We start from the raw sequence: 27,953 nt of genomic DNA, 5'->3' as shown, positions 1-27,953 counted from the left end.
AAAATAGACCAAGTTTCTAATTATTTATTTATTAGAAATAGACATCTTGAAGCCTCTAGTGCGACAAGTGTTTCATAACAATAATAAAACAAAAATAGTTTAATCTTCTACACAGACTACTTATATCCATCCTAGGTGTATCCTACTGTTATTATTCAATATGATTTGAGTAATAGCACACTTATAACATGTGAATTTAAGATATTATATCCATAAATCTACCGTTTTATATATTTTTAAAATCCATTTTAATTAATTGATATATCACAGATTAATTTTAAAAACCTATTTTTGATAATAGAGATTAAATCATAGCATATTTTCGTAATGATAATTGTAAATACATACAAAGTTTTCTACCCCTACTCTTCAGTGAATAAATAAATACCTGGATTTTTTATTTCCACTAATTTCTACAAGACTTTAAATAGTAAACCAACAACATACGTAAAATAGTAATTTTGAACTTTAAATACTGCTAAAATTCTTATTTAAAATAGTACTTGTGACACACAGACACACAGTTATAGTAACACAGACTGTGCTAACAACTAACAAAGATATTTGTGACTTCTAATTCTAATATTTTTTCAAAATTATGGCATCTCGTCTTTAGCGGTTGTAACAGATGCAAGATTTTCTGAGAAGAACAGTCTTATATGATACATTACAAACTGTAATTTTTATGTTTGTGAGAATGAGAATACATACAATTTGTATTATATTCAGTATGCTTCATGATTTATCTGGAACAATACTGATAAATGTAAGAAATTGGTTAGGTGTTGGAATTGGGATCCTAACATATTTAGGTTACATTTAAAGACATTTCTTTTGATAAGTAAGAATATATGTAGATTTTGGTCCACAACGATAAGTTTTATAAAAGTGGGGGCACCCCAGATGAACAACGGAGGTCAATAACTGCTCAGTGTTAGTTCCAACAGCAATATTTTTATTTTGTTCATAAAAACTTCAGAAGGGAGGATTAGGAGTAGATCTACTGATTTTTTTCAGATCTACTGACACATTTGGTCTACTGTTTTGCTACTCCGTGTTCAACATCTACTGATTTTCAATTTCAGTAAATTTTTCATAAAAATTAATTGAAAACTGTTATTCTTAAGTATTCTACAGGTATTTTAATAAATATTTCCTCCTGCCCTCAGTCTTAGAAAGTAAAAAGATAGGAATTTTTAAGGTTAGGTCTTAAAACTTTTGAAGCTAAGGACTAGTTTATGATTTTTATACGTCTGCATATTGGAATCAGTATGTTTAACTTCATTGGTCAAAGATGAAAGCTAGTTTTTTTGTATACTCACCATATTTTTTTTCGTAGTTTCCAGACATTTTATCAGCATAATTAAAAGAAATATTTGACAGTAAAATAAGTCGAAAAGATATGTTTTATATCTATTTAAGTTTCAAGTTCGATGCAAAGGTTCCAAGTATTATCGCTTATAAATAAAAACGTCACTTTCAGTTTATTGAAATGTTTGAAGGTAAAATCATTGTGAATGCATGACGCCTATGGTGTAAGTGTTATTGCACCTCAAAATATATTACTTTTATCAAATTATTCGAAGAAAAATATCCGGAAACGTTTGAATAAATGATAACGTCCTTCAATCAACGATTTGCGGCTTTCTCATATCTTTCAAATGAATTATCTCTTATCCGAGTTGTTTGCTTCGTACTTTTGATATTATGGAAATTTTCTTGTGCTCTTTTCCTACAATAACCTACGTTTACTCCTCATAGTAATGAAGTACTTAATGCAAGAGCACTAATTAAGTCGTGAACGGGGTGCCCACAGTTAATATACTTAAACGACACATATAATAATTAAGATTACACATGTACACATTAAATATAATTAGAAAATGTCTTTCAGTCACATTCGGTCGCCTGGCGACGCAACATACAACTCAGTCAGGCTCAGTTAGACTTCATGGAGTTGATGCAACCGTGGATTTACCGGTGTGGGAGGCAGCAGCTCTTTCAGCGAGTAGAACCGTGTGGTGTCGTCCCTGTCCACGGAGGTTATGTGCTGGAAGCAGCAGGGCTGCGATATGTGGCTCTTTGGGGGCAGGGGTGGCGGCTTCGGCAGTTTCTTTTCTTTCTTCTTTTTCTTCTTACCTGAAAAGGTAGAAATCATTCATTAATATTTTCATGACTAAATAATAAGAAAAAAGGTTAAAGTGTGAGCTCCTGAAAGACGCGTTTTCCAGATATTTCGAGGTTATTCTGTACAAACCATAAAATGAGTACAATTGATGAAGTTGTGAATGTAATGGAAAAAAAATCAATTTTAAATTTTAGTAAGGGGATATTGCTTCAATTTCTCCCTAAAGTATTTTTTATTTTGACACACGAAAGAAACCCTGATTAATTTTAACAATAAATTAAAAATATTACAGCACCACAACGATGATGTCCGTTATATAAAAATTTTAATCCAGACAGAATTTACTAGTCTTTCTATATGCCATGGATAATCATTTCTATTATCAGTAGAGCTGAACAGTCACTTTGTAACAAAACTGCAGAGGCAAATCGTTATTAAACGACACAAAATTGTTGCAACAAAGATAACACTTTATATTTATAAAACAAATGCTTGTTGTGCATTCTTTGTCCAGGATAATTACTTGTTGTTTCAGCGAAAAATGTACGGAAGCGAATTTACATTCAACCGATTCTTTGGTGCATTCCATGTCAAATTAATATGTAAAAAACTCGAATCTTTTGAAAATATTATAATGAAAAAGGTGCCTAATCTGTTAATTAAGAAAATTCAATGTAATTATTGCGCAAATAAGTTCAATTAGATGTTTCAAACTTTCAAGTGTAATACTGTTTAAAAATATATCAGAATATCAGAATTCAAACCAAACGCTTATCCGAGCTACGACTACGAATTTTTTTTCCGTGATATTTTCAATCAGTGTAATCATACATATGCAATAAAGTCGACACGTGTAGATGAACTATTAATCATAAATTAATTAATCAACAAATTTCCACGTCGTCTTTATTCGAGTCGGCATTTAATTCGGATCTAAGGTTAAAACCGTGTTATTTCTTCTAAGTAAATGAATATTTCTTACTGAGTCACCTCTATGATTTGTTTACTGGTGCGGGTATGGAATATTAAAACGCGGTGATTTGTCTTGAGAACCTCAAAGAACAATTTGCATTCCGTCGAGCATTCGACTATGTAACCTCATGTTATGCTAATGTATGAATTACGAAAGTAGGTTTAGATACAAGCAATTAATTGCTCTTCCTGGAATTTTCACTACTTTGCATGAAGCTTTTAACATTTTAAAAACACTGATGGTAACAAAGTTTAAAACATTGTAAGTATTCAAAATTCGAATTTTTATAACATTCACTACTGAATATCTTGGTGAGGCATAGTTTATTTGACATTTTTGTATTAATTTGAACACTGAATAGTTATTCTAAGTTAGTTAAAATGATGTACAACAGGACAGAAATAAGAGAATGATCTTATCTCTGAATGCTTCCCTTGATTGTTACGCGACTGTCTTTGATACGTGAATAATAAACGACTTTAATATCTTACCTGGAGTCGACAGCGAAATATTCTCCGGGCAGGATACCAGACGTTCGATATGTGTCCACATTTCGTTTGCGTGCTGGGTGGTATCGAAACTGAAGCCCACTTGCATTGTGTGATCGGATGAATAGCGCATTGTGTGGAAGGCGGGTCCATCTACTTTATATGAGGATAAATTGTCGATCGTGTCTCTCCAGAGCATGAAGCAGGTCCCTGGGGATAGATAAATTCTCAGAAGTTATTAAAATACAAATTACATGATAAAAAGTTCTCGATTTATCGCGCAAAGTTCGGCGGGAGACATGATATGGAAATTTCACCGTGAAGTACGTAAAACGTTCTATCTAGCTCATCCATATTCTATTATGTATAGTAAAAATGCTTTTAAGGGACAAACATATTTTTTCTATGTAGAAAAGCCAGTTAGAAGTGTATTAATTGTTTTATAAACACTTCTTCCTCAATTCTGTACTGAAATATTTATGTAAATTATAATTAAAAAGTCATTTTCATGGTGTTCTGTGAAAATTTCCATCCAAACAAAGAGTTTATACGTACCTAATTAATTTCACAGAATTTTACGTGATTATTTATTTTCAAAGCTTTCGTTCCTCTTTGAAAAAAGTTCATTTACTAAATATTTTCATTTTAGGCGTCCCTGAACAGAATTTAATTAAACGTAATCCTTAATTTAAAAGCGCTCTCCCATTTAATTATCAAACGTACGTAGTGTTTACATTTACATAATACCTGATATTTTAGAGGGGCTGCAAAATTTTCATCACATCCGCTACCCTTGACATTTTACATCGAAACGTATCGAATGTTTACAGTAACAACAATTCCACAATTAAAGTATAAAACATGTAATTTTTTAACTGAATAATTAATGAAAAATTTTATGTTAAGCTTTGACTTTTTTCAACACTATTATTATTTTTTAAGGAGCTTTGGTCCTTCTAGTGAGCTTTGTCCTTGAAGAGGCCATTTTCTACTGACACAACAATAGCCACTATAGAGAACTTAATAAATATCGTTTTATATGGCTCACCTCTCTCTGCCAAAGCGATCTGTATCCGCCTTTTGTCTCTGGCTCGAGATTCGCCCACGTCTAGGATAACAACCGGAATTCCCGTATATTTCAACTGCCACTCCACATCAGCGGGAGTCCTGGTGTACAGATTTGCCAGAGATCCACTGACGTATATCTGGAAATCACAGAAATAAAGTACCAAACCCCAAACATTAATAGAAAACAAAGACGAAACACAAAAGCACAAAAATGTTTCAAGGTCATTGAAAAATACAAGAAAAGATTGAAACAGTGAACAGAAACAATCTTATCAATCAGTCTTTTTCAGTATAATGTATATCTTCCTGCGTACTACTACTGTTAAATTTATATCAAGCCAGTAAACTATCAATTAAAATACAAGTACTGCAAACATATGCATTTTTTTAAATACCTATCGGAGAATTACCATAACAGTCAACCGCTAGAATCCCGGCAGGTTAAGTTTAAAAAAACCATGCCTCTTATGGAATCATAATTCATTTCGAGAATTACACACGAGAGTTCCGCAACTCGTCCACAATTTACTTGCCATGTTTCCTTTAACGAGGCACACTTCCCGACTCCACAATTCTTTCCACAAATTTGCGAGGCATTCGTTCCCATTACACGCCGGCATGCATGCATAATCGTATATATGCAAATTAATTTCTGGAAAAGTACACACCGTTTCCCACAGAGCCTCGCTTGTAACGTAAATTGGAAATAATGATTCAGATGCGAAGTGATTTAGATCTCAAATACTGGCGGTTTCCAGGAAGGCTTATTTATACATTGTTCAGTTATTCCTTAAAAAAAAATAACCATTACCAGTTTTTCTGCAGACGTGTCCCAACTTGAAATTGCAAGTTAGGATTTGATATTTGTCTTACGCCTAAAACGCCAGTATGTCCTGAGTTATGTTTAGCTTAGCAAGAGGTCAGGGGAAGATCAAGTCGCAAAGCGATAAAACAGTTGGATTTCATGCCATTGTTTCCCCAACGCCTACTAGGACAGCGTTATATGATAATAGCTAACGTTTTGAGATGAGATTAGCAAGAAAAGCTCATTGTGGGGACGTATTTGTATGCATTGTGTAATAAAACGAAAAAAGGATAGCTATGTAGGTTTCTTATATAAAAGAAATTATTTAGTGACAATCCCAAATTAGGTATGGTGTCACAGAACTATTATAAAGGATGCGCCTTGTTATGCTCAGTAATTGACCTTATCTGTTCTATTGTCGTGTATCCTTGGAAAAAAGCCTTTAACTCTAAGCATAATACGTAATCTATTTGATTAAATAATGTCTATAACTAGAATATTGCTGACAGTCACCATAACTTTCGCAAACGTCATAGAAACGATAATAAATTGATAAATAGTAATTAGGTTGTATCAGCACCTGCAGTGCTAGCTTTAAATAAAATGAAACACATAATTGTATACACGGGAAATTTAAACAGTATTCAAAATTTATAATCAAATCTTTGAGGATGTCGCCCAAAAAAAAAATACAGCGACTTGATTAAGAATATTTTTCCAACTTTTTTGATAAAAGTGCATTTTCAGAAGCTTCATGGAACAGCAACAGTAATGATTTCTTTGTTCTATCTATATTTATACTGTAAACAGTACATTGGGATACAAAGTTGCAAAAGGAAACAAAAACGTATTTTTTTATATCTCGAAATTATTTACAACGGCCATAACAATATCTGCTGTTCTATTCGGGAGGATATAGGGCGATATGATTTTATTTTATTGATACTGCAAACCGTGACTCATATTTTATCGTTGATACCGAACACATACGCCTAATGGATTGGCAAATAAAGGAGTGCCAGTGGCACACGCTTAAAGTATGATGTATATATTGTTATGGATGGATGAATGATGAAACCCTAATTTATTCCAAGTGACATGCGATCCAGTTCCACACAAAAAAAATTAAAAACATGTTTTACCGAATCTTACTTTTCTGAAAAAAATGTTTCATTAGATTTAGATAGATTTTTAGTTTGATTGTGCACAAACATAACATTTCCCACTAGTATGGAATAATTATTTTCAAACAGCGACGTCAGCGTCAACTTTCTTGTTTACTGCAAAATTTTAAATTTTGATGACCACTACATGTCACTTTTTCAAACGATTCAAGTCTCGATATTTTTATTTAACATTGTATGAAATTATTTACAATGTACGCAAAAAATTACTGCTGTATTTAAATTATACTGAAAATTGCTATGCGATGTTTTCTAGTTTGAACAAAAATAAATTGTGTTAGTGAATAATAGTGTTTCACATTGAGCGATGTTCCGAATCTTACTTTTCTGAACAAAATTCTCTAAATTATTTCAAACCCTGTGAAATCATTTCTGCTAGTTAAAAAACAGATTACGAACAAGGAAAAAATTTTTCCTGTCCTATTATATGCTTTCTTAAGAAAACAAATATTTGTCTATAAATTCCTTGACCAATCACTTATAATTTTAAAATCATTCTTTCATAAGGCCTGACAAGTTCAAGGATCCACACTGAAATGAAGGCCAGATCGATCCTAATATGGCATTTAATATTTATCTAACCACACCTTAGTGGCAGATCAATTAACTAATGATTGACCTTTACTGAATTGTGTTATCCTAATTTCCGCAAGGTTTTTAATCAAGGCACTATATAGTACTCTTATTATTTCAACTTAATTATTTGAAAGAGATTAAATTATACTGAAATTACTCTAAAACAGTCTATGAGCTGTGTTTAGGTGACTTTAAGTAGGCGAAAATTGTCCTACAAGTTGCAGAACATGGTTCTTAGTAGTTTGATCTCTAAAAAGGGCGAAATTTTTAATTATTGTGTACATTGAGATTGCTTAAAATGAATAGATTTTATTATTTGTCAGCTACAATCGACAGTGTCAGTATTTAGATAATTTCTCATCATCTTCAGACATTTACAGTGCCGTCTAGATTTTTAAACTGAAAATTGTAAATTGTTAAAATTTAAGACTAGTAGTTTTAAGTAACCCAGATTCCTACGTAACCAGATTTTTAGTAAAAAAATCACAGTAGTCGACGTATTACTAACTATATTGCCATGGTTTCAGCAAATGCATCTTCTCTTCGTACAAAATTCATTCAAATAGTGCCTTACCAAACATGTTTACATGTGTGTCCTGTTTTTTTAATGAGTCATAGTGTAGATATGTGAAAGAAACTACTAGATTTTGAAGATTTTATAGTAATGTTTATAATAAAAGTAGCACATGGTCGTAAGAGGTGGTGTACAAGGTAAAAGTTATATGTTTATGCAAATTAACCTTTACCTTAAAATTATGAACTTTAATTTGTCGATACAACTATATTTGCATTTTAAGTTTCACCTTCCTTGATATGGTCATTTAAAATATACTTAGATCTAGATCAAAACTCATTTGCAATTTAGGTAAAAAAATTTCCAGTAAATAGGTAGGTTGAGTTTATTAAAAATACATACCTTTTAAAATGAAAGTAAACAGCAATGTTTTTTAAAACAATACAGTTTTTAGTAACTACTAATTTTGATGTCAAACAAATTTCTGACGTTTCTCTCAAATGAATTCTTATTCATTTAACTCTGTTCTCCCTACTTCATTTAAGAGGTTGGAGTTTAAGAATAAAGTCAGCGGTTCCCCACAAGTTTTGTATTGAAAAATCAAGCATATTTTTTTCAAATTCGCTCTTTTTATTCCTATTTTTTTGCAAAAAAAACTATTAGTTACATGGTAAACTGTACCTCAGTTTGAAATATATGTAGTATGTACGCATTTAAGATTCACTCTGTATATGCGATGTGATTTTACAGTAATAAATGAAAATTCTGTTCGTATTCCATTTCCGACAATGGCTTTCAATTTTGATGTCTAAAAACATTGTGTACAGGTACAGAATAAACGCATAACAAAGATCGTGCTCCCTCACCGTTTCTCAGGAAACAATATACTCAACGTGCCACTGGAGAAGGGAACAAAAGTTTCACGTGTTACATGACAACGTTTTATCATTCCAACGGATATCCTATTTGCGATGTACTTATTATCTCAGTATTTAGAAATAATAACTTTTCTGGACTTGCCGGTGACACATGTGTCACACGCAACGCAATCGACATCATTTTAATGAGTAACAAAGTTAGTTATTAAACGAAATTGCAGCTTAAACATCTCCAATGGTTAAAGAAATAAATGTCAATTTTTTTTCAAAATTTGAGCCAATCAGGGGGTATAAAAAATGTCCCTTACCTGGGTTTTTAGTCCCTTGAAGAACGTCTCGACTTGCTGACGTTCCGAATCCGTGATCTGTCCTTCCAAAGGCTTCCTCTCCTCTCTCTCAGTCTCGTCGCTTTCAGCGCGGCCTTCGCTGCCATCCTCACGTTCCCCGTAACTGCTTCCTGAGGCTGTCGTGCTGGAGTCACCGCTTCCTTCTCCGGTGGAAGACAACCTCCTAGACACAGAACAAGACAATAAATAATTCACCACTTTTCGGTCGACTTCAAACAAACAAACTAATGTAAAATAGTCACTAGACATTGAAATTTCAGTTTAGTCACTAAAAATCAACCTACAAAACTGCAACTGTGAGACAAATTCCTTTTTTATACTCATGAGTTTTAAAAAAAATTTACTGGAGAAAAAATTGTAACACGTATTTCTAAAGTTAACCCACCTCCTCTGCTGGTTATTCCTGTAGAGAAACTCCTGATAGGAGTCGTACTTCTGTGAAAATCTGTTTATAGCATACTCAGCGCTGTCGTGTTGCTTCGAAGTCAGCGACAACGTTGATATGCGCTTGTCTATGGGAATGGATGCTGAGCTGGTATAAATCGCGTAGTCCGTCTGCATGTTGATGAGACCCTGCAAAGGGAAGAATTTTTCATTTCAGCACGATATTATTAAATTTTATACTTGGTAATTTGTGGTACGGGATGTTTTAGTTAAGCGAAATGAATATTTTATGAAAGAGTGGTTAAATTCAATATTATCCACGTTATGATTCAAGTTCTTTACTTATACGGACTGTCTATGAATTCGAGAGATTTAATTTAAAATATATCTGCAACTATAAGGTATTAAAGATTTAGGAACCTCTTTCAAAAGGATAACAGTCAATGGAAGGTTGAAGACCTTTATTTATCAAATAAAAAGACAATAATCGTTGAAAACTCAGGTTACTCAGGCATTTTTCACGAATGTTTCGAGCTGCCGTTATTACCTTAACGTCCTTTTTCTGGCGAAGGATTCCGAAAAACACAACAAACCGTCCGAAATTGGGCCCATTTATCACGCTCGGTCGATACGCTATTCGCAATCCACTATTATTTATGGTCGCATTCGCAAGACAGGTTGTTTAGTCTGTTTGCTCTCCAATTCGTTTGGATGTGTTACCACCAATTACGCAACTGGGTAATCTATTCACATGGAAAATCGCTTTACGTTTCGTTAAGGTTAATGGATGTCTGCGTAGGATGTGTCGTTTGAGTTTAATGAAGTAGTAGTTCAGTTTTCTGTACGACATTTTTTTATAATTGGGAAATATACCTGATTCTGTTCGGTTCTAAAACAAATCTCGATTGGTTCTGACAATTAGCAGTTTGATGTTGGTGGCTTGCAAATGAAACAATTAACAGTGAGTCCATGGATTGACAAGCAGTTCGCGAAATGTGGAACAAGGTCAATTCAGTGCGAAGGCTTGTTAGTTTGTAATTAAGTGATTACTACATCTTTACTACTCAAATTATTCACTGAATGCTCGTAGAACATACTCTGGCAGACCATTTCGAATAAATATGTTTTAGTGCTTTCATACATAAATAACAATTATAAAAAAATAGTATTAATTATACATTATATTTAATATTTTTTGTTCCTGCAAATATGTTCTTTATCTAAAACAATACCGTATCTGATATTTTCTGCGTGATATAAAAGTATGTATTCTCATCGAAAAAAGAAAACGACGAGCAAATCCGATGTAAATACCTTAACAAACAGTTTCGAAACAGGAAATATTAAATCTGACAGAACCTTTCCCAACTTCGTCGAAAGACGACGAAAGTAAATTATTTGTCTGCTCATGACACTGACATTTCGCGGATTAAATATATCTCTCTCCAACTTTCTAGGCTGTCACGAGTGAGCCGATTGAAGATAAACGCGTGTAATCTAAATTAAAATCGTTTTAGAATACCGACGTTCGGAACTGCATTTATAACAATACGGACTTTAAGGTGTACCTTCGCAAAAGTTGAACAAATCCACCGAGTTAAGCGACCAGAGATAAACTAGCTCCTACCACAGCTAGAATTTGTCTTTATAAATCTGGCTGTATTGAAGCAAAAAGGTTTCCCTTGTAGCTGTAATTAAATTGTATAATGGAAGTTGCAGAGTTGATACTAGGAAAACGTAAATACAAATTATAAAAACCGCTATAGAGAAAATATTGCAATGAAAAAAAAATGTGGAAATAAATACGATCCCCAAAAAGTAATACCTATCTCGAAAACATCCAGTAGATTCAATTAGTCGACGCATCTTCCACTTATCAATCTAGCGCGTTCATAAAAACCAGTAGCGCTATCGTTAGTAGGAAAAAACATGTCTGTTATTAACTGCGTTGAATTAATTACAAATGTCACTGGTGAGGTTCGAAATAATTTCATTGTCGACATGAATGAAACGATTTTTTTCCGTTTATTGTCAATTATGTCGCACGCAGAGCTCACCGCACAAAAAATCATCCTCACAATTAATTACAGTCCGAAAACAATGTATCCAATACGCTCCATAAAGGTTTTTAAAGCTTAAAAGGTTTTACGGGCTCGAAACTATCGCCCATGCAACTATTACATCTAAAAAAAAGTTTGCTAATCCATATTTATGTTGCTTGACGCAAGATTAAGCGAAATTCTAATTCTTCCTCGAAATATTGGCCAAGAGAGAGTGGATAGGATTATAACGGGTACACCTTAGCATACATAAATACAGCAAATGGTGATTAATACTAATTGTTGAAATTCTTCTTCCCCTTCCTTAATTTTAGGTAATTATATTCAGTAAAATGTCAAATGATACGGCAATATAGAGACAATGTAAGGAATTAATAAATACCAAAATATTCTCTGTATAAATGTGTACTCACTCTCATGAGGCATTAACGTTGACATTTTGAACGTAGCCAGTGTGGTGTGACAATGTTCGACTTTTTTGGTCAATAACGTGACGGGAGGAAGATGGTTAATGAGCATAAAAAATATCAGTCGAACCGTTCACGCCCTTAACGGTATTTTGTGGGTGAAAACGAAAGTACACCTCGTTCATAACGCGAAATTCATCATCGGAACTTTCTCATCAGCATCTTTTGATACCACTCAATGGAAAGAAAGGTTTTTTAGAAATATACTGAAGTATATTTGAATGCAAAGCGATAAGAAAAAATATTTTGAAAGAAATGTAAATGCTTAGTGTCCAAAATATACCCTTTTATAAAGTGGTATTAGGAAATTGATTTTTAATGAAACGATTATCTAAAATGACAATCTAAACGGTTAATTATAAATATGAAGCAGAAATTTATACTAGTAACTTGTGGAATACGTTCAGATATATCAGGTTTATCTCTAATTAAAATCTAAGCTGTGTATTTTATTACTTTTACCGGTTCAATAAAATTGTACAGGATTGACATCTACAATATAAACTGGTGGACAAAAATAAGGCACCTTGCAACATTTCATCTCTGGGTTTCTAAATTACGAATAGGACGTTTAATATAAAATTACATGAGCAATGATATCTTTAGAACTACAGCTCGCAAATACACCCTGTGATACAATTTAAAACAGTAAAAGGCAGGCCATAGTTACACAATGTAGCAGAGGAATGTATTCTGCTCTCAAAGTTTAACTCAAGGGCACAGCACGCCTTGATTTTTGTGTACCCTATTTATTTTTAAACAAAAGAACAGCAAACGCATGAAATGTCAAAGTTAGATATTTTTGGAGTGCCATAAAAATCTACAACAGAAAGAACTTAGTGTAGTGCAAAAATGAAGGTATAACTTTGAAACAATTTACTGTAAAAAAAACTGTACTGAATATTTACAAATATAATCTGATATTTTTAACATCCGCAGGCATTTTTCAGTGTGCTAGTAATATTTCAGTTCATTGAGATACTGCTTATACAAGCTCATTGATTTGAAAATATCCAAATCATATCCAAATCTATGAAACCCACTGATAACTCCAGGCTTTCCAGGTATAAAAATCAAATGTCTCGCACTGCTGAGGCGTATTCAAAGATTGGTTTCTTGTTTCTATTCCCGGGAAAGTACGTATTTTCTCTGCATAATGATCTCGTCCAAATATTATTACAAGAACCAGAACTCGCATCCAGCGAATTTTAACACAGTCAAAGTGGAATAAGAAACCCATCCCTCTCATGAATTCCATCCGTCGCGTAATGAAGCCACAAAAGTTAATTACATGAATTATTTTAATGCCTATTATGTCTGTGTTGGCCATATAAGAGTAGGGCAACGAACTCACGAGACTGGCAGGTTCGCAAGAACCTCGCTTAGCCGACTGTCCCCATGTGGTGAATTGTTTTCTTTTCGAAATCTGCTTTACCGAGTGCGAATAGATGACATGAGGTCTTACCGATGGCATGAAATGTACATGATCCACTTCAATGCAGGTTATAACACTATAAACTGGTTTTCCGAGGCAAAACTGCTATAAATTTAGATGCAATAGTAACCTCGATAACTGGTGAAAACAATGGGTTTCTTTTTTGCCTTATAAAAGTCGGATAGGTCAAGGTTAGAAGGAAAAGAAACATTATTCGATAATTTAAAAACGTTTTAATGTAAGAACGCTGGTTCCTAAAGAGAAAGTAACTTCAGTTTTTGTTGTAATTGCTTCTTTCCGTTCAATTTTAGCCTTTTTTGTACATAGGAAGTGATTCAATTGGGCAAATTTATCAGAGCCAATTAAATTTTAAATTTAGATTCTTCCAATAAAAAAATATATATTTGTACAACCTTTAGCTAGGTACTAACATAATATTCTCAGAAATAATGATACATACTAAGTATAATATACCATAATAAATATCTAATGTTTTCAAAAACCTAAATCTTGCTATTTCAAGCTAGATTGTTGCCTCAACGTGGTTATCGATCATTTAAGGGCCACAGAAAGTAGATAAATACTTTATAAATACCGGATAATATAACTAAAACCATCTTATTCCTCATATGCATATCGCCTTAAACAAATATTTGAAAATATTAAGCCTTCAATTACCCAAAGCTTTAATAAATGTATTCTATTAAGACACTCGTTTTATTTTAAGATGGATCGTCTTTGTCGGAAAAAATAGGCTTAATTTACTGCCTGTGCTCAAATGCTCCAATTTTAGATTGATAATAAGCCTTGATATATATCTCTTTATTATTTATGTTCATCATTACGTAAGATTACAGCAAATCTGCCATATGAACAGCAGCTTACATATATCAAAAAATCTTTAAACTCCGTACCGTTGTTAACTGTAATCGTGAAAAGCAATACATGTATTTAATTTAATAAATAATCTTGTCCGAGAAATTATGGTTTTAATTACGGTAACACCTGTTCGCGATACAGATTGCAAACATACAAAACAATGTACTCGTAGCACCAGTAAATTGGAGCTGTATTTCCCTCCTGGTCGTCGTGAAATGAATAGTAAACATCCGGCAAATGTTTTATATGATTTTACTAATTAATTATTGTCATCTTAATACTTGGTCGTCCGCAGAAAGTATCAAATTTTTGAGCAGAGATATTAAATACGGCTCCGAGAAATCACGAGTCTCAATTTTCACGGAGGTCTTGTGAAATTGGGTGAAGAATCCTTCGCGTCAAAAATCAGGTAACCAGATGCAAATTCTTCTGTAATTGTATACATGGAAAACAATTTAAAGTTCTCACGATATTTTTTTCGCGTTGTGGTGTGCAATTTTCTATACTCGCTGGGTTATAAAACCCTTGGAATTTCATGGTAAGTGGGTAGGAGGAACTGCAGAGTTCTATCTTAGCTTCTCATGGGAACACTACTACGTCAAAAAAAAAGAATAGAATTATATTGTTTGCTTTGTATACGTAAGAGTCTATATAAAAACGTCTAAGTCACGAAAATAATAGCTTTATCGTCGAATATTAATTCTATGCTTACCATTTTTAACACAGTTTAAAGAAATACGAATAAATGTTCCCGGATTTGAATAATAAAAAGTCAATTTCGTAATTTTGATTTCAAGCAGACTAACACAATCCATTATGTATGTGTACCTCCATACGAGTAACGTACTGTTAAAATAAAATAGTGTCACACATTTAAAGTAAATTGTATGCAATAGGGTTAAGAATTTCACAAGGAACTACTGAAGATTAGTAGGTTAAAAGAACAATGACCAAAAAATCTGATATAGTTGTTCGTTTACAATGACATTTTAAGTAAATTTCATGTATCGTCGATACAATAAACAGCGTAGAGCACGCAACTGCAATTATACCAACTAGCACTAATGCACCAAATTTCATTATTGATTGAATCGGATGGGCTCTGCCATATCTCGGGCCAACAAATCCGATTTGTTCGTGGTCGGGAATTAACCAACGAATCATTTAATAACCTGTGATAGTTATTGAATCAGTATATTTATAGTTTGCTACTAGGGAAGGAATAACCTACAAATATTTGTTTTTCTCTTGAGTCGTGCAACTTTTTCGGTCCATTTCAAAAGTGTGGTGAAATTAATGTTACTAGAGGTTCATGACCCAATATCAAAAGAGCCAAAGCATGCTGTCGCGAGACTGGTTTTTCATACCAGTTATTGTCAGATCCCAAAGTTACACAATCCCAAAATGTGCAGTTGTAATAAATTCGTTGTCACAGCAACCCGAACATTTAAAGCTTAAAAGAATAAGAAGAAAGACTCTACCGCAAACAAGTTCACTTCTATTTATATCTATTCCAGTTCTGGTTTTGAATAACTCTTCTTGATTATGTCATTACCGCATAGAATCCTTAGATACTAATGTACGCGCAAATTAATTTCATTACCCCGAATAACACGTGTGTTTTTTGTCACATCCAAGACATAGCCAGAACGCTGTTTACAGAATCTAACGACGGCTTAGAAAAACATATTCCACGAAATCAACTAACAAATTGTTGTGACAGGATGATGAGTCATGAGAACGAAATTTAAAAGCTTCCAACTAATTCTGAGTAAACTATATGATTTATTTATTAATTTGTTATTTAATTTGCGTTTTTGGGCTGCAAAACATTGCGAAAGTTTTTAAACACGAGAAGGAAGTAATTTTATTAGTTTCTTTGTATAATTTATTAAGTTTGCAAGCAGATCCCATTGATTTACAAGCATAAAAGTGTAAACTAGCAAGAGATAGCTGCCTATTAACACTTTTAGCCCATCAAATTATTTGAAAACGCATATTAGAACTCGTTTTAATAATTATTTTATTATTTATTCAAATTTTATTGTTGGATGTACTAGTTACAATTTTTTATTAAGCAAAATGTAAGTGTAGAATTAAAAAAAAACTGTAATGAATTGTCATTTTCGAGGTATGTCAACTAATATTTAAAATACTAAGGAATGTAGTCGTTGCATTATGACGCTCCATATCACTTCAAGCATTGTGCAACGCTTGTACAACTACCAGATAATAGAATTATGCAATCTACTAAAGATATGCAGCTATCGAAATTCCTTGTCGCTCAAAAACTAACAAGACTTTTGTTCTAATTATTTCGAGTATGTCAGTTGTACGACAATATGTGTTTCTACAAATGTGCTTATGTTGGAAAAACACTAATTACTTATTACATGTACCCTCTGAAGCATGTAGGTGATTATACAAGAACTCATTGTTTTACATGGATGAAAAAAATTGGTCTTTTAGATGCATTTCTAAAAACGTATAAATTATACTTTCAAATCTGCTCGCAGAGGTAATTGAATAATTTAATTCAAGACATCTTATCATGGCTATACCGTATATACATTACAAGATTTTCATATTAATTTCAGTCCATTTTATCCCCGCCCAACGACCTGTTAAGTATCTTAATTACTACTTGGAATTTACAGTTACAAATATTTACATACTAATTGTATATTATATAGGCGAAGATACTATCTAGTATCAGACCAACTGTTGTATAGAAAGATTGAAACGCTGCTACGTGTCATTCATTGCATATTTAAAACTCAAATAGATAAGATACCATTAATACGCCACCTGGAATTGTGAAATATATGTGGCAATACAATTTTGGACTGTCTTTCTAAACGTTTGGTATAGTTTTGAAGAAACCAGTTAGGTTAGGGAACTCTCAAAAATAGACCGTTACTCAATGCAAAAAACATGAAATGAATCTTGCAGACAATTCGAATCTCACGAATTATTCATTTAAGTAATCACAAACGTCTCTAGGTAAGCCCGCTTCTTAATTTTGATCCACGACGATAAAATACTAACATTAATATTAATAAATCCAGTCACCCAATATGTCTTATTGTTCTAATTAACTGTTCATAAGCATTATTAAGCAGTAGCTTTATTTAGTTTGACATTCAAATTCCTGAACCACATTCACGTCCATCGACACTGCAATTTTAAAGTTGCGCTTTATTTAAATAGAATCTTTTGTTTTTAATGTACAGGGTGAATCTAACGTTAAAACATAAAATTATGAATTATCCGATACAAAATTTATTCGAGTACAGTGAGAAAAACTACAGAAGTACCTTACTATAATTTTCAGTATAGTTTAAATACTGTAGTAATTTTTTTGCATAATAGGTTCATAAAATTTTAAAAATTATATCAAGACATGAATTATTTGAAAAAATGTGTCACCAAATGTTTTCCAGCAATGCTATCTTTGTCCTGTTACAGATAGAAATTTTGGTTTACTTTAAACAAGAAAATCATCGTTGAAGCCAATATTTTAAAAATGAATATTTTGCAGTAGGAAGTGTTATTTTATTCAAAACACATTTTTATAAAATTAAAACATATTTCTCAATTCAGAACCTGTCAATTTCCTATTCTATAAATTAATTACGTACTATGAGTAGATGTGTACAACTGTAGGGAGATTATGATTCAATTTACAACAGTCTAATAGTAGTAGTTATGACATATAGTTTATCGTTCTTTTACAAAGATGAAGCAGCTTCAAGAAACCCAAGGCAGTCGAGGAAATGGCTGTTACCACCTTGAAAAGGCAAATTAAAAACAATACACAATACAATTCCAAGCGTTTACTGTAATTATTTGCTCATAAACAATTAATTTAATGTGTAGCCTTACTTCCTCTATGACTTATCAAGTCTTCTTTCAGTTTTTTCTTTCGAGCATTTCCCTGTAATAAACACCCAGTACGAGTGACTCATCGACTGAGCTCACCATGACCTTCCTAATATTACAATGTGTCTCATTAAAAAAACTTGTTATTATCTGATTTAACACGTTTTTATTTGCATTAATTATTTCTATACAAATTACGAAAACAAACAGCCAGATTCTGTCACCTCTATATTGTTTTGGGAGATCTCCTGATACAGTTTGGGTACAAAAAAGTTTAATATGTAGTAGGTAGTAGATAGAGGCTATGACCAAAGTCCACAAATTGCTGTTTCGGCCTCAGTATGAACAGTCTACATAGCACTGCCTGATATTTAAGGAAATGTTTACCAGTTCAATAGTTGCTAATTAAAATAAGATGTATTTAATTGCTGAAAAGATCGACGTGATACGGACTGCTTAGTCACCATTTCCACCCACTGAAGACGTCATATTCAGCGGCGATAAACGATGATTAATGGTGTAAATAAATAAAAAATTATTGTACAGCTGTACGCTACGCAATTCGCATCTACTCGTTGAAAAAAAGTATAGCTAATAGGCGAGGAAAAGTCGAACATTTCTTCGCAAAGTGGTCAATTAACCGTTTAAATTTGTTTAATTGCGGAGCGTTTTAGCGGTGTACTAAAAAACACTTGGTTAAGTTTCGCATGGAAATAAACAGAGACGAGAGAAATTCGTCCGGTTTGTACAAGAAAGAGACGAGATTGTTATTTGGATCTATGTTTAGTCAATAAAATAAATTTGTTCTTCGAACGTTATTTTAATAAAGCGCATGTTCTTGAGTGTTTCTGATGTTGCTAACCGTTCTTCGACAAAGCTTATATTGTCAAAAGGTGACGATTTGATTCTTAGAAAGATTGTTGAAAAATACTGGTTCATTACGATACCGAATCCGTGGAAAAATAAACCAAAATTATGGTTATACTTACTTAATAATAAAGATATGGTAAACTGGTAATTTATTAAAGCAATACTAAACAAATTATAATACTGATTCCTTTTTCACAGATCATAATGCTCTAAGAAGTTTTTAAATAGCTGCCGGTTATTGCCATTCATTAAAAACCGTTGTAGATAACGGAATATGCATTTTATATCTCGACAAAATTGATATCAGACATTGTTCAATAATTAATTCTGATATCTCAACATAGTTTCCTAGGTTATAGGGTTTTTATAAGAATAATTTATCGGTGCTACATTCTTTCATGAAAAAAACCAATACTCGGTCACGTGTAAAATAAAATACAAACCGCGTGTAAGTCTATTAAATAAATTAGTAAGAGCAAGGAAGAAAATCTGTGTTTAATGAAGGATAAATAGAATCTTCCATCCAGACGTACACCTGCTTCGTCGATTTCCCGTGACCACAAAAATTACGTATTGGAGGAAGGAAACTGTTGTGTTATTTACAGGAAAAATCGAAGTTTCCTTTCGTGCAATTTCCTGATAATTTGCTGTGGATATCTCCGAGAATATTTAACGTGGTGGAAACTTTTGTTTACGATTTCGAAAGCTCAGTGATTGTTTAAAGCATCGACTCCATACAATCGGAGTTGGTAAGTGTCTTTCCAACTGCAAGTCATCAAGGAAACCACTTTTAATAGACACTAAAATGTCAAGGGGATCGAATCTTTTATCCTGTTATTTTCAAATAAAAATGTAGAGGTAAACGTGATAGAAGATGTTCTTCATCGCGTACACATATAATTATTATTATTAAAATGTATCTGGGAAAATCTTAATTGATTGAAAGGTATAATCAGTAAACTGTCACATAGGATTATTATAGCTCTTTTAAGGCATGTTTTGAATGTAATATGTTTTAAATATAATACTCGCTTACTGCCTGGAGCACATAGAAATACAAACCTAACTTAAAGGTACTTAAATTGATAAAAACATCAAATATTTGTTTTCTAAAGCTTTAGCGAAATTGAATCGATTTGCAAGCGATTTTCACTAATTTTTTACGACTTGCCATACGCATATACGGCCAAAGTCGTTTTAGAAATTGCCCCAGCCTCGTTACTGTTATTAATATATCACGAAGCGAACCAGACTACATTTTGCAAATCCAACTAGACGGTGTCCCCAACTATCCGCTGCACACAGACCATTGTGCATGAAACGTGATGCCTGGCATTTATTTTACGTTGTTACGGTAACGGAAAAATATAACTTGGCTAGAGTTACGTCATCACTGGTTCACTTAGAGTTAGTTGATGAACTGAAACAATGGATGGGTTGTCGAAATCCGCGTTTCATGAAAGCACAATGGCTCCTTGCAAATTGTTTGGAACAAGGATATTGGCTGGAAGGGTTACTTTACCTTGAATCTACACAGAGGCATTGCTATGCTTAAAAATTGGGTAGGGCTAAGTTGATCAACACATTTCGTGCTTTTTTACAAAAAAATTCGGAACGTCGGCGAAAATTTTGAATCTTTACACACTATATTAAATTACCTGCATCATTCAATGCAGGAATGAGGGAAGCTTTGAAAACTTTCAAGTAGGGAAAGTAAAATGACTGTTGACGTGTCCCAAATCTATAAAACAGATTTGTTCAAATACTTACATGAAATTAAACTACGTGCACATCGAGTGTTTTTAAACGAAAAATGTTACACTGTAAACAAAATCATTATTGTTAGATTGTTTTATTTACTCAAAGTAAACATTGAGCAACATGAACAATCAATTCAAAGCAAATTAATTTGAAGTGGAAATACACATTAAAAATATTAAGTCTGCTAAGTTAAGAAGCAATTTAATAAAGTGCTTGTTTTTTCTAATTTAATTTGGGAGCTCCTTCCACAATATTTCCTCTTCATTTTAGCTAATGGAAAAATATTTACCTGTATAATTTTTTTTAATAAGAAACTAATTATTTCATAATAATTACTTTAATCATATAATCCTACTCCTTTTATTACTTATTTTGTTTGTTTCTTTTTATTGAATTTTAATATATTCCACATTAGTTACCATTTTTGCATTACACTTTCTCTGTGACAATAATAATTTTCTATGAAAACACCGGGTGTTGATTAAGTACGTAGGCAAACTTAAGGGGCGATCTTTGAAATGATTTTAAAAGCACGAAAGATTACAAAAAGAAAACATATTTTCTAAAATATCTCTATAGATGTTTGTATTTTATTGTAAGAAAATATTTTGTGTATACATGCAGGTAGAGATTCGCAGAAAATGACAAATAAAATCATAGTAATTCTGAATTTGGTAAGTGGCTTAATTAAAGATGTTTGTCATTTATTCCAACATTAGTTACTTTAAAACGCTTCGTTTTATGTTACAGAGTAACCACTACGATTTTTTTTAGAAATTTGGAATTCACATACAAGAAAACTGTTATGTGTTATCAAATGATGCCAGTCATAAATACTTTCAACGTGACTAGCTGATACTGACTTTATCGCTATGGCCCCACTTCTATTATCTACTTTTGTTACACCAGTCAATGACTTTGTGCGTTGTCCAGTCATTAGAAATCAATGATCTGCGGGTAAAATAGAAAAGACCGACTCTTCTCCGACTAATGTTGGAACTAATTTAACAATTTTGCAAAATTGGGACGGTACGACCATGGACTCTACCCTCGAGCGTTCATTCATCGCGATCTCGCGGTCAAAGACCGCTTGGAACCATTGGGTGGGTACAGACTGACCAAGAAACCATATCTCGAACCCCGACGGTGTGCACTCAGTTATAGCAGCACTAAAAACTGGTAATTTCCGAGTTTGTGTATACGTTTTAAAGTAATTACGTACATTCCCAACGTTTCCTGGGTTCACAGTTTGTGAATTCCAAAGATCCAGTTGAATAAGTTCAGTGAAACATTTTTTTAACAGGTGTGCACGTAGCTTAATACTTCCAAACTATGTTTTCATCGCTATAAACTGCTCCAAGGTACACATTTGATAATTTCTGTTTGTTTTTGGGGTAAATACCTAATAAATACCTTCAAGTTCTTATCTAAAAATCAATAAATAAGTATCCTACTGCAGTTCGAACTACGAAAATAATTTTCTGATATCAAAGCAGTGACATTTATCAACTTGTTTGTCTTATCTACGCCTATAGTCATTAAATGTTTTACTCAAATAGGTTTTCGAGACGTTATCGACGCATCAGAAATTATCGGGAAGGAAAAACCGACGAGGTGTGAGTTTATACAACACATTTCAAACTTAATCCCTGTACACATAAAGGTGACAGATACTTAAGTGTATCGAACGATAAAAAATATATATTTTCTCGAAGAACTGATATTTTTCCTCTTCTCAACTCCATCCATTGATACATATCGAGGCTAGCTCTCTATAAAAATATTCAACAAGATTTGGATCTGGAGAACTAGAAGGAGATTCGGGTTATTTAATGTCATTAGCAGTGTATTCTAAGTAAAAAATTGGAAACATACTTAACAACAAAGAACCAAACTATATGAAAGTCCGTCTTTGATTTTGTACCTTATCTGAGACTGTGCTATATTACACGAGTAAATATTACAACACCTAAATCTTTTAAACCTCTCAAGCTCCGTATTTAACAAATAAATAGCAGATAATGGTGGCATTCTGGTATGTACACATCACAATAGCCCAGCCCTAAGGGATTTTACAGTTATTGTAACAAATGATCGTAGATCCTGTCTTTCTTGGTTCGGTGCCTCTTTTACCTGTTACGGTGAAGTCTAGACTGGCTTAGAAACCACGCTCACGGATATCTTACGCTCGTACATAGAAAGAATAAGTTATAGAAAAACATCAATGCAATTGGTAATAGTATTAATGTATTACAATGCATGTAAATATAAATAATTTTACCCTGTGTACTGCTACAGAGGTTTCTGGGAATAAAAATAGCGGTAAACAACAAAGGAAAAGCAACAATAACCATGTTCTGATGAATGTAAATGTTGTGCTATCTGAAGGTATAGGGACTGATTAAAATATTAACTCTCAACAGGCGTAAATATAAGACGTTGGTTGAAGCTGCGTTTAACAACAAATACGTCAGTTATGTTGTTTATTTGTTGTTAGTCACGACCATGTATGTCATCAATTTGTAATAAAAATTGTAGGTTTATACTATGCACGTGTTTTATTCAAATTACAATAGACCAGGCATAAACTCTCATTGAGATTTAAAGCTTTCGAACTTTATAAATATTGGTATGACCTAAAATTATTTCATACTCTTATCGAAAACAAATAAATTATATTTGCACTGCCAATATAACGATACGATAAACACATAAGCATAACAATAATAATATCTCTAATGTACGAATTTATATATGAGAAGCTTTCGTTGCTTGTCATAGGTCATAGTTGTAAAATTAAACAAAAAAAAAAAACAGCTACTATTATACATAATGTTTGACTCTTTAGAAACTTTAATTCTGAAAAGTCTAGCATACTGAGTGAAAATTATATAAAAATCTAAGAAATATACAAGATTTAAGGGGAAAATAAAATATAGAAGGTTTTTAGTTGATTGATACAGATTTCATTACATATTGTAATTAAATTAATAACATACAAACATATGCTAAAATATTGGAATTTCTATTAAGCAAGTTACCTGCATGGGGGTTTTCCTAGTTAGTGACAAAATCCTGGTATGCAGGCAGCTTACAAAACTGCATTTTAATAGAAATGGATTATTTCAGAGGTCTTTAAACTTTTTTCTTGCAAGTGACTGTTTGCTTCTAGTACTAGTTTCAATTACATATTGCTAATTATATTATTATGTTTACAGTTTACTTTTATGACCATATAAAAATGGGAACCCCAAGAAACAGTTTAGTAATTTTCAACGTTTAAAATATGCTATCAGCTGATAATTCTAAAGTTGTTAATTAATTTAAGAACAATTGTACTTTTTTTAAATCTAATCCAAAGTGTCCACAGAAGATTACTGATAACGCTGACGATTTATTAATTAATTTAATACGACCTCTTCATTATTCTTTAGAACAGTTTTTGTGGCATCCAAAGTGAGATCACCGATGCCCTACCTAATCTACTCCGATTCAATTTTTGTCAGCCGGCTTCGATGGGTTTGGCGCGTCCCAAATTTTTATTATAATTAACATCGCTCATTAAAATTTCTCTTTCCTAAAAGGAAAACGGGCTAGTTATGATTTGACAGCGAGGTTAACGGACCGAGTGTTTAAACATTTCTACTGCACCAAGTTTAATGTTTAAATAATATTTTCCCATAAATTAAACAATTTACAGGAGCTATTCAAACAATGATTCACTGAATTAACAACAATATCTCTAAACCTCGTTCTTACCGCAAGGTCGATCTGAAAGGCAGAAAGTTGCGTGAGAAATTTTCACGTGTGATTTTTAGTAATCCGATTGGTTTTTTATAGCATATTATTTAGTAGAAAATTGAATACTATCAAGAAAAACAGAACAAGTAATACTAGAAAAGAAAATGATAGCGTATGGGATCCTTAAGACCATATTATTGTAAACTGTATGACAACCTTTCCTTATAGGTATGTAAAGCAAAAAAAATACTCAAACTATTGAATCTCTTCAGAGACGTTATATTCAATTTTTTCAGTGTATTTTGTTTTATGGTCTTTGCCGCCAAAATGGGAGAATTATGCAGCCGTACAAGCCTTCAGCACCAGTCATAACACCATTATAAAATCAAGGAATGTCATCATTGTTCCCTCATGCTGACTAACAGTAAGGCACATAAAAAATTCCGCATACGTGCCTAAAATAATAAACATTTTTACTTTCGGCACCACGATCCTGAAACAGTGATACCCAGAATTCCCGGAATATTACACGGACAATTTGCATTTTGCTCTACGTGTTTCACTACGAGGAATGTTAATTAAAACATTGAACACGATTTACAACTGTTCGTTAAGGTTTATATTTGATGTTTTTTAATATTGAAAATGGAAAATTTGTTTGAATTCTGCAAAAATATTGGCTTCTACGTTGTTTTTGATACACAATATATCGCAGTTCCGGATAAATTATGTGTAGCAACTGATATTTTTTTAGTTCATTTAATAATACAGTGAATACAGTCTAAAATAAACTTTTCAAGCTATTACATGTTGTGACGAAGGAAAGTTCCAAGTAAGTTCTGCCAGACGTCCTTTCTCACAGAAATAAATAACTCAGAGACCACCCCAATTACATACGGTTACAATTGACGTAAATGTACATTAAAAACTTCTAAATATAACTAAGAGAAGGGTTGAAATACAAATTATACTCCTTACAGTCAAATGTTTGTCAGTGAAGAACGTCATCTAGTTTATAACCAAGTACAAAATTTCGTTGTGAAATTGAAAATAGTATTATTAATTGAAAAAAAAAATGGATTAATCTTGTAAACCTCAAAAATGCATGTGTATTACGAGAAATAAATCAATTTATTTTGCATTATTTTAATGAATGAAGACCAGAACTCCCATTATCGTGTTCTATTTTTATGTACTCAATGAGTCCGATGAAACACTAACACCCTTTTTGTGCACGAGTACTATTTATAAACATATGGGTAACATATGTATTTAGGGTAGATTTAATGACGGAAATAACTCGGTTCTGCCTATGTTTGGCTGTATATTTTCTCAAGTAATTGTCTACGTTATGGGAAAATGGTGCTCTGTCGGCGCTATTCAAGTCTAATAGCCCGGTCATGATCCTAGAGGCACTCATTTTATAAACTATGTATTTTCTAAGGCGAAGACAATAGGAACATGAAATAGAAATTTTGAGCAGTAATAGGTACACTAGATTGTACCCAAATAGCGATAACGATTTATTTTTAAATGTTTAAACAGATTATATTAATTTTTTATATGTATGGTAGTAATAGTTTAACATGAATACTAAACAGATCACTTTCTTTTGCAGACATGATTAAATTGGATGGTAAAAGATAAGTGGGAAGTAGAAAGTTGTTGGGCTCAAGTGTACTTCTCTTAAGAAATGTGTATATTAAAGAATTAATATCTCAAATGTTAAGATGGACTACGTAATAATTTAGCAAGAGTAACTGTATACATATTTAAATATGTTGCTCATGTAATACAAGTCCATATTTGCTTAGGCTCTAACACTTGTTTCCTTGGTTCAACTTCTGGTAAATGTTTGTAGTATTTGAGGATTCAAGTCATGCTTCGTCGGTAATGTTCACTATATTTTTCTTAGTTCACATTAGCCAAAGAACGTCCCTATTTCAAAATGTGACACGCTCTAATAAATCTATGTGTTCCACCACTGACCATAAATAAAATCATAAATATGTGAAGCTTGCTACATCACCGAAACAGCAGTTACCATAAACGGACTTTACTGCTAGCACTTTCTAGGTTATTTGTTATTGTAATAAATTCGTAAGTAGATTTCTCTATAAAAATATGTAGTAATATGTAAATAGATGTTCTGTGCTTGTATTAAATCAAGAATAACAAATATGGGAATGGAATATAAAATTAAAATAATACAATTAAAAATCAAAGCTGATATTGAAATTCTTGCTTTACATATTATTTGTCTTAAGTTGAACCTCTAATTGAAATTGATTTCGAGTTTCCTTTTGTAGAAATATCCCCAATTTAAATTCCTTTAAACGAAAGACACGGACTGCTGATTTTTTTACCGGAAACAGCGTAATTTGGTTAATTTGTTGACTCGGTAGAGGAAGTGAAAGAAGTTTAAGGTTTCTCGAACAAACAATGCATTTATATAGACGGCAAATAGGAATTTTGTGTAAAAATCTGAATTGAGAGCTCCGTTGTAGTTTGAAACAAAGTGACAAACCTAGTCGGTACGGAAGATCTGGAATATAACAAATAAACAAAATGTTTCACTTATCGACTGATATTACTGAATATTCATTATCAATTTATACATTTTAGAAATAATCTAAACAGGAATGATAGTATTACCACATCAAAAGTGCCTGTTTTTAACTCGCTTGCAAGACGATGGCTAAAGTGGTATTTTCTGTTATAAAACGCATGCAGAAAATTTAATTAAAAATTAACGAATTGTTTAAAAATAGCTATGACCATAGGTTTTTATTAGTGTCATCTGTTTACTTGAAATACCAATAAATTGGACATTATATCGAAATGATGCTTATGTCCGTTTATTTCTTGGAAATACTCATAGACATTGTTAGATAGGTACAGTTAACATTTGAAGGAAAACTCCACAAGAATTATTTAATACAGATAAACGAATTAAAGAAGGAAATCTTATCATCCTGTAGATATATTATTCGTAGAATACCAGTTCTTCCACAGATTTTCCATTTGAAAGTTTGTTTTCGCTCAAGTTTCTATTGTTAAGTGACTATTGAAGAAATTCATTTGGAATTACTACACCATTAAAGTTTTCTCAATGCATACCCTTTCTTAAGAGTAGTTTTTGTATGATATCTTCAATTTCATCTGTATTGAGTATATATTTTTGTAAACATTACCTTTTCCAAGTTCCAAAACCAACTCCTGATCCAGCCGGTAAAAAGTTACTCACACCATCGATAAAATCCAAAGTTACAACAAAGAGGCACAAACACTAACAAAAAAGTTCATAGAAGTGCCAACCCCTACAACCCGCACGCATATATGACTCACAGAAGGCACGCACTTGAAGAACTAGCCTAACTCAGGTACCTGCTCCACCTGATCGACACTGCGTTATCTAACGAAGCGTTGACTGGCGCGGATAACAGCCGAATAGGTCGACGCGCTACGTAGCCGGCTTCTGAGCTGGTGCACGGTGTCCCTGTGTGGAAACAA

At 32.6% G+C, this 27,953-nt stretch overlaps 1 protein-coding gene across 1 annotated transcript; it reads right to left on the bottom strand.

The window, feature by feature from the left end:
- Positions 1–11: 11 nt before the first annotated feature.
- Positions 12–27,953, bottom strand: LOC108912301. Its single transcript, XM_018717502.2, has 6 exons — positions 27,635–27,953; positions 9,347–9,534; positions 8,923–9,124; positions 4,638–4,794; positions 3,593–3,799; positions 12–2,139 (listed from the first exon to the last, which is right to left on the bottom strand). Exons 2-6 carry the CDS (start codon positions 9,520–9,522, stop codon positions 1,943–1,945), a joined length of 939 nt encoding a protein of 312 aa, XP_018573018.1. The 5' UTR covers positions 9,523–9,534; positions 27,635–27,953; the 3' UTR covers positions 12–1,942.

The sequence above is a fragment of the Anoplophora glabripennis genome, unplaced genomic scaffold (assembly GCF_000390285.2).
Source record: "Anoplophora glabripennis isolate ALB-LARVAE unplaced genomic scaffold, Agla_2.0 scaffold183, whole genome shotgun sequence".
In the NCBI taxonomy this organism is placed as follows: domain Eukaryota; kingdom Metazoa; phylum Arthropoda; class Insecta; order Coleoptera; family Cerambycidae; genus Anoplophora; species Anoplophora glabripennis.
This window is presented reverse-complemented; position numbering and strand designations above follow the sequence as displayed.

Coding starts and splice junctions, on each gene's coding strand:
- LOC108912301 (XM_018717502.2), bottom strand. CDS start 9,522: ATGCAGACGGACTACGCGATTTATACCAGCTCAGCATCCATTCCCATA. Junction 9,125..9,346: donor AGGAATAACCAGCAGAGGAG/GTGGGTTAACTT, acceptor TTCTGTGTCTAG/GAGGTTGTCTTCCACCGGAG. Junction 2,140..3,592: donor TATTTCGCTGTCGACTCCAG/GTAAGATATTAA, acceptor CTACCTTTTCAG/GTAAGAAGAAAAAGAAGAAA.